Raw genomic sequence first — 8595 nt, 5'->3', positions numbered from 1 at the left:
AGCTCAATGTACTCTTTCACTGTTCATCAAAGTGGTTACTCAAAGGTGAGTTACCAGTGACTCATTTTGTGGTACGCTGTGAACAAGTGGGAGTGTGCACAGTTATACTGGACGCCTGCGTATCCGTTTATGCCATCGATTTCCTGGTACCTTGGTGGATGCATATACCATCTTTATATTCATTTTTAGTTTGAAGGACTGGTTCTAAGATGAATTTTTCTGAAAGGAGCTTTCTGTTTACATCATGCCTGTTTCCAGGATTCGGCAAGATGCCACTGCCTCACTGATTTTGCTCTGGAAGGTCACGGCCACAGGATTCCAACAGTGCTCCCTCATAGATGGACGAAGTGTGACCCCCCTTCAGGCTTCAGGGGGACTGGTCCTCCTGGAGGAGATGCTTGCCTTGGGGAATAATCACTTTATTGGTGAGTTACCAAAATCTTCTACTCAACACTGCATCTGATTCAACCCTACCTTGGTTTGGTGTTGAGAGAGTAAGAAGGGAATTTTGGTTAGATAATCTGAATTCTAGCCATCAATGCTATTTCTTCCACTTTGGTAAGGTTTTAGAGTAAAAACTGGATTCTAACATAATATTTCTTTTTTCTTTTTTTTTTTTTTTGACGGAGTCTTGCTCAGTCACCTAGGCTGGAGTGCACTGGCGCAATCTCGGCTCACTGCAACCACTGCCTCCCGAGTTCAAGTGATTCTCCTGCCTTAGCCTCCTGAGCAAATGGGACTATAGGCACCCATCATCACACTTGGCTCATCTTGCATTTTTAGTAGAGATGGGGTTTCACCACCCTGGCCAGGTTGGTCTCGAAATCCTGACCTCAGGTGATCTGCCCGCCTCGGCCTCCCAAAGTGTTGGGATTACAGGCATGAGCCACCGAGCTTGGCCCTGACATAATATTTCTAGTGTGGCTCAAAGTGGAAAAGGCTTGGGCTCTGGAATCCAGTGACTGTGTTCCAGCCCTGGCGAAGGCATCACAGGTGTGTGATCTTTGGTACTGAATGCTCTGGTCATCAGTTTTCCTCTGGAGTCTTTCATCTGCTGCTTTTTCCAGGAATTGTGGGCAACTTGAGGTGTTGGATGTTGGTCTCTCAGGATAACCTTTGTTACCACTTGATTCTGGCCTGACTTAGGGCGTTCAAGCACAGCACCTTGCAGTGATTTGCCACTGCAGGGCCTCCAACTCAGAAGTAACTGGTGGGATTACAGCTCTCTTTGGCGCCCCTCTCCTCCATAGCCACCCCTCCTGCATCAGTCACTTCTAACTTTTTACTCTCTCTTGAACTGGCTTCTGTAGTTTTAACCTTCTCAAACTACCACGTCCAATTAGCTGTTTTCTTTTCTTCTTGTTTTTATTTAGACAGAGCCTCGGTCTGTCGCCCAGGCTGGAGTGCAATGGTGCGATCTCAGCTCACTGCAACCTTGGCCTCCCGGGTTCATGCAATTCCCCTGCCTCAGCCTCCCAAGTAGCCAGGAATACAGGCATGCACCACCATACCCAGCTACTATTTTTTTCTTTTTTTGGTATTTTAGTAGAGACAGGGTTTCACCATGTTGGCCAGGATGGTCTCAATCTCCTGACCTCATGATCCGCCCACCTTGGCCTCCCAAAGTGCTGGGATTACAGGCCAATTCGTTGTTTTCTAATTTCTCTGCCTTGGTATAGAAATGGCCACCAGAAAGACAGACCCTCAGTATTCCCTCCCCCACCCACTGCCTCTTGCTTGGACACTTGGACAGTTCCCAGAGGACGACCTTTCCCCTAGTTTAGCATTCTGTGTCCTTTCAGTTGTCTTTGTTTCTCATCCAGCATATAGTACCTTTGGGGTTGGAACTTGGAACTCTGGTCCCTTCATGTGCTAACATAATGTTCCATCTTGCATCTCAATTCAAAGACCCGAGCTCAAGTTTAGAATCTACCCATCCCAGTCCAATGCACCCAAGCAGCTTCTTGCATCCTGCTGTTAATTCCTTCTCCTGTCTGACTATATACTGCAACCATCCTCACCTGGAGGATGGGGTAGGCATCCTCCTAACAGCACCTGTCTCTCAGGGTTGTTGGTCAGGTTAAATTAGATGATGAATGTACAAGGGTAATTGACACATGTTAAGGATTATCCTCGGGCATTTTCTCTATTTTTTTCTGGAGAATACTAAACATTTTGCTAAATGGAAAATATACATGTAGACTCACCTGCTAAAATATGATGCAAATATCATAATGAAGATAAAAGGATATAAGAAAATGCTCAGGTCTCTATAATTTATATTGTATTTTATGTTTGACTGACCCTGTTCTGATGAGAAGGTCTTTTTTTAATCTTTGGAAGTCCAGCTGGGGAAGCAGGAATTTTACTGGGTGAAAAGAAGGTAAAGAGAAATTTGGGGAATGAACATGGCTTGACAAAGAGAGGAGTGCGTTTAACTTCAGACTGGTGTTTGACTATCAGGATGAATGACAGATAATCAGAAATTGTGCGATTAAGTCTTGTCAAGAGTCAAATCTAAATTTCACTCCCCAATACATTTCAAGTAACTGTTATTTGCTCCCATATCTGCTATAAAGATTTATCTAAAAGGATGTAGTTTCTATATTTTGATAGTTTTATTTTATATTGAATTTAAGTTTTTCTGTTTAGTATGACATGGAGCTAATATTTCAAGAAAACAAATAAAGTATCACTACCCTTTAAAATGTCCTTAACGTTACCAGAAGATACTTACTTGAGATACAGACAGTCTCTGACCTATGATGGTTCCACTTAATAACTTTTTGACTTTACAATGGTTTGAAAGCTATTAACATTCAGTAGAAGCTGCATTTCAAGCACCCGTACGACTATTCTGTTTTGTACTTTCAGTACAGTATTCAATAAGTTGTGTAAGATATTCAACAGTTTATTATAAAATAGGCTTTGTGTTAGATAATTTTGCCTATCTGCTGGTCAATGTAAGTGTTTTGAGCACGTTTAAATTAGGCGAGGCTAAGCTGTGCGGTTCAGTAGGTCAAGTCTATTACATGCGTTTTTGACTTACAGTATTTTCAGTTTACACTAGGTTTATTGGGATGTGACCTCACTGTAAGTTGAGGAGCGTCTGTATAAGTTCACATTTTATACTACTTTTGGTTGTAACATAACTATGACCTTAGACTGACATTGGGATTGAGGATGGGGATTAATTGAGATGGATTTTCCAGTATTAATGTAAATTTATTCTTTTGGGATAGAAGAAATCGCTTGAACTCGTACATATTTTGAGCTCATTTTGCTAACCAAAAATTTTGTGGCAAAAATTATCTTAGATGAAATGTATTATTCCTTAGGGGAATAATCTTTAAAACTTTGATATATTAATAACTATGTTAAGGAATTCTTTTCCCCAAATTATACTTTAGATTATGAGGAGAAGGCAATGATTTTGAGTAACATCCTTTATTTTGATAAACTATTTTTTTTTTCATTTTGAAAATTTGATATCTTTCTAAATTTTCTAGTTAGGGCTTTCTGGGTCTTTCATGTGGCTTTGTAAGGAGATCACGATCTTTTGGTGTTATTCTCTTCAAAGGTAGCCAGCAGTCCTGTCCCGAGCTCTTCCTGGGGACGGATGGCCAGGTTCCTAACCATGATAAATCAGCTCCACCTCCACACCGCCAGCTGCTTCTCTTACAAAATTTTTTCATCCGTAAGAAACAAGATGTATCTTTTGCAATCTTTGCAGAAGCCTGATGCTGACTACGTTGACATGTGTTTAACGCTCTTTTTGTTTTATTTTTAAAAAGGAGCTTATTAAAGCAATTTACTTTTACAATCTGGACTTTCCAGACCCAAATACGTTTTAGCTCAGGCTATTTTTAAGAGTACAGTGGCGTTCATTTAACAAACAAACCCATGCTAGGGTGGGCGGAAGAAAACTTCTACAGTAGAGGAAGAGTAAAGGTCAGAATTATGTTGCTGTGTTTCTGTCCCTTCTGCTTGCTTTTTAGAGAGAAGTTTGAGGCACTTTCAGGAATTGACTGTCTCCTGCTTTCCCTTCGCTCTCAATAGTTTGCATGTGCATAACTAAGGACCACAAATGTTAAATTCAGCTGGATAATAAATAAATAAATAAATATAAACATAACTCATGGCCAAAGGTATTTTCCTGTTTCTATGCAACAGAGCAGAGGAGTCCCTTCTGCGTCTTCGGGAGAGAAACTTGGTTGCTGTCACCAGATTTACACAAATACTCTTCAAAAGTTTGTTGCCGAGAGCCTAATGTTCCTCATTCCAGATGAAGATAATATACTTACATTTGGCTTATTTCCATGTTATTACAGTTCATTTCTTTATGGTTTTCCTTCATGACCACTGCCTTGTTAATATTTATAGTGTTTTGCGGAGAGAAAGAGATGATAGAACATTTTACCACGTGTGTTATTCTTCTCTCTGTGCCTCAACTTCTTTCCTCCTGTGTTGCCACCACATGTCGACTCTTCTATCCTCTCTTTAATTATCTGACCTGTTTTCCCTAAATACGTTACTTCCAAATATGTTATTTGCTTGATGCCACGCATTGGGGTACATATCTAAGTTAGCCTTTGTTTAACATTGTCTGTCTCACGGGGAGCATCGGAGGCGCTCATTAGTGTCCTGAATGATTCATTTGCTGGATGTTTCGTATTTTCAAAGAGTCAAATTCATTGCTCTAGTCACATTTCCATGAAACAGCTATGGCTTGCCTGTCTTAAGTATGAGATATATGTGTGTTTTTAAACTGGCTGTTGCTTAGATGTGATGGCCGATCTCAGGGCTGAGAGCCAAACCAGATCTCTGGGGTGTGGCTTCTGTGTTCGGAAGCTGCTGAAGGTCACCGTTTCCTTTGGTGAAGGCCCCTTTGGGCTGCTTTTAAGGCTTTTCCCCATCTTGCCCCCTGCCCTCAGGCATAGTTCTCCTCTATTCTGCGCAGTGGACTTCTGCCCTCCAGCTCACTGCCAGCCCCATCCCCACTGGGGGTGCAACCCTCTCCCACCCCCATTCTCTCTGAGCCTCAGACCTCTAAACGCAACTCATTTCTTTTTTTTTTTTTTTTTTTGCGACGGAGTCTCGCTCTGTGGCCCAGGCTGGAGTGCAGTGGCCGGATCTCAGCTCACTGCAAGCTCTGCCTCCCGGGTTTACACCATTCTCCTGCCTCAGCCTCCCGAGTAGCTGGGACTACAGGCGCCCGCCACCTCGCCCAGCTAGTTTTTTTTTGCATTTTTTAGTAGAGACGGGGTTTCACCGTGTTAGCCAGGATGGTCTCGATCTCCTGACCTCGTGATCCGCCCGTCTCGGCCTCCCAAAGTGCTGGGATTACAGGCTTGAGCCACCGCGCCCGGCCAACCCAACTCATTTCTAAGTCTCCACTGAAATCCCCCTCTTCTGGAGTGGTTTATGAAGAAAATGGCTGGTTAAAATTCTATTCAACGTGCATTCTCAGATCTCCTTTAACTGCTACATTCTTACAAACACAGAGGCACCGTGGAATATTCTAACAGTTATTCCCCCTGGAATATTCTCCTTTGGATCAGAAAACTCAGGCAGGGCCTGTCTGCTTTATCCACATTCCCTGCCTGCCTCAGAGAAACCCTGATTTTTTCCTGCACACTTTTCTTTCTTATGGTTCGTGTTGTTACCTCCATCTGATATTTTACCCCTTCTCTCTTCTTTGAAGTTATTTTCATTTTGATCCAGTCTATTCCTCTCTCCATTGTTCCTTTGTAGTGGTCTTTCTAGCTTCTTATATTTGCCTTTTTCTTTTCCTTCATTCTGTTCTCCTGCCCATAGTCTACTATTTTTTCAATCGCTTTTATTAGGTACACATTTGTACCATCCTTTCTTCTAGTTTTAGTACATTTTTTAAAATGTCTAACTTATAAGTGCACATTACTGTTTAATCCAGACCATTGGTATTTCATGTATGGCCTCCTAAAATGCTTCTCTCATAACTTTAGATCTGCTGTAACTTCCAAGGCGTGAATGGTACAACCCATGGCTGATAAGAATGTCCCTGTTGGAGCTGAGGTCATTTCTTCAGGATTATAGCCATCAAATTAACCACGGAACCCTGGAAACCAACAATGTGCAGGTCTTTGTAACCGACATCTTAACTGGATTAGAACGTTTCCCAGTCTCCCATGACTCCTTTGAGCCTCCTGGAAACTCTAGAGAGAGTACTTTCAGTTGCCTTGATTCTACATTTCTAGCCTGAAAAGATTCTTGTTTGGAAAATGGTTCCTACGGCAGTGCATTCACTTTGTTTGTTTGTTTTTCTCTTGAGAAGTAAGACACGAATAACTAGGTACTTTGGGAAGTATAAGGAGGAATAAGACTTTTCTTTTACCAAAGTAGTAAGACTGTCCTGGTGCTCTGGCCCTTCACAGCCCCCAAGGTTTCGTTCTTTATGGACTTACCTATTGCTCTGTCCTGACTGGCACAGTGATGCTTCCTTGGAGATACAGTGTTTTATAGCCTAACAGTTTATACTATGTTTAGGGAAAACAAAATGGAATTCTCAATACTCAGCCAACTAATACCATTATTCTTAGGCAAAAGTTCCTAATTTGGGCTCAGTGGGCCTCTAGTTTTGAGATAGTCATAGGAGTCAAAAGTCCACTTCATATATCTCATGAATTTCCTGAAAATGTACTTTGGTATATCTGTGCATCATTTTCAGGAGACACTCAAAACCTCATTGGATTCTCAAAGATATCCGAGTCCCTAAAAATTGTAGAGCACCACTTAAAGCTACCTGTGGGAGGATGTATGTTTTTCAGCATTCTCTGCTCATCCAGTGATATTTCCTTTGACAGATATACCTGCTTCCTAAGTCTCCATATTGAGGAACTTAAATTATTTATTTATATTTGTAGGCAGCAGAGCTGTGGGACATATTCAGTTCTGTATTAGTTTAGAAAAGATGCATTGCATGCCTCTCATTTTCCAAGCACTGTGGTAGTCTGGACATGCAAAGATGATTTAGGTGTGGTCTCTGAGTGAATGGGGCAGCAAAAGCTTAGACAAGTGCCCAAGACAGGGTTGTATATAAGTGGCCATGGGATTCAGAGGAAGGAGCAGCTAACTCTGCCAGAGGGAGGGAAGGCAGGCCAGTATTCTCCTTGGACGTTCAAAGGGCAGTGTGTGTGTGTGTGGCATTTTGATGGCACAGTAGTCTGTGCTAGTAAGATCATTTGATAACAGTGCTAGAAATGGACTGGTGGCCATCACAACTGGAAAGAGAGTTACATTTCAACAAGCATGTAACAGAACCTTTGAATATGGCACCTGCCTCCACCCAGCTGCCTCTTATCTTGGATATGAACACATTTATGTAAAGGTAGGGCTCAAGGTGTGGATGATATTTCTTGAGTTCTGTTTATCTTAGGAAGAAGAAGGATCTTCTAGTCTTCGATGTGAATTTCCAGGTAGTCCTTTGGAATTCCTTAGTAAAGCTCTGTTTTCTTATTCTTGAACTCTGCTTCCCTCCCTACTGGGTAAATTATTCCTATAAACCTTGTCCTTTAAAATGAAAGTCTCAAAAGCAACTGGAGCTGGAGTACCTCATTCTGTAAATTTGACAGAGAGAGTGATTTTGGAGAATGTCTTCCTGAAAGTCAGGGGACACCACTGGGACTATATCAGCTGGGGTAAGGGCTGCTGGCAGTATTGAAAAGGGGGGAAATTTTCAGTAGAAAAGTAGGAGTGGGAGACGTTGCTAACATCTCAGCTTGGCTGGAGGGCTTCCTGAAGCCAGGAATGGTGGCCAGTGGTAATTTTCTGTGTGTGTCTGTTTTAGCCATTTAGGCATCAAGTCTCTGGATGTATATTCCTTTGTCTCAGCCATTTCTTGACGAATCCTTTTGTTTCCTGCTCAGGAATTAAAAGGAATCCAGAGATAAAAAGGCCAGATCCTGCCGCTCCCTAACTGCCCTCCTGTTCCATCTTGTTACTGTCTGACTACTAGCTCCTGTGACTGCTTCCTGGCCATGTGGAGCAGCCAGGACCTGGCTCCCTGTGGAAGACTCAGGGTTACAGGAAAGAGACGGGAGGAGACAGGGTGAGTGACTGACCAGGACATGTCAGAAGAAAGGATTCCCGTAGGTAGTGAAAGATCCTTAGCATACGTTTTCCTGTTGTCAGAAAAGCCCACAGGGAGATGCAGAACAGACTGGTAATTCACCTCTTGGTACTGTGAAGAGCTGAGGGTCTGCGTGTCTCTTCTCTGTACACTCTGACTTTAGGTGAGATTTTCTCTGCCTCTAATATTCACTTAAGTTGAATTTCACTCTTTAATCTTATATATTTCTATGAGCCTCTCAGATCTTATAGAGTAAGTTAAGATATAAAGAAATAAGATAGTTGGCAGGACACTTAAATTTTTGGAATATTTTTTAGCTTGATAGTGTCTTTATTGATCATATATTTTTAAGGATCTTTGTGTCCCAGCTCTGATGCACTGAAGCTGGGTTGATTCTCTAAAATGCATTAACTCATCTCTTTTTTTTTTTGAGACGGAGTCTCGCCCTGTCGCCCAGGCTGGAGTACAGTGGCGCGATCTCGGCTCAC

At 42.2% G+C, this 8595-nt stretch overlaps 1 protein-coding gene across 1 annotated transcript in view; it reads left to right on the top strand.

The window, feature by feature from the left end:
* Window positions 1-8595, top strand: part of DNER (delta/notch like EGF repeat containing) — a 366117-nt gene that overhangs the window by 134968 nt on the left and 222554 nt on the right. The window contains exon 4 of the mRNA XM_023193935.2: window positions 259-425. Within this exon, the coding sequence (XP_023049703.2) occupies window positions 259-425 (167 nt within the window). The remainder of the gene's footprint in view (window positions 1-258; window positions 426-8595) is intronic.

The sequence above is a fragment of the Piliocolobus tephrosceles genome, chromosome 11 (assembly GCF_002776525.5).
Source record: "Piliocolobus tephrosceles isolate RC106 chromosome 11, ASM277652v3, whole genome shotgun sequence".
NCBI lineage: Eukaryota > Metazoa > Chordata > Mammalia > Primates > Cercopithecidae > Piliocolobus > Piliocolobus tephrosceles.
This window is presented reverse-complemented; position numbering and strand designations above follow the sequence as displayed.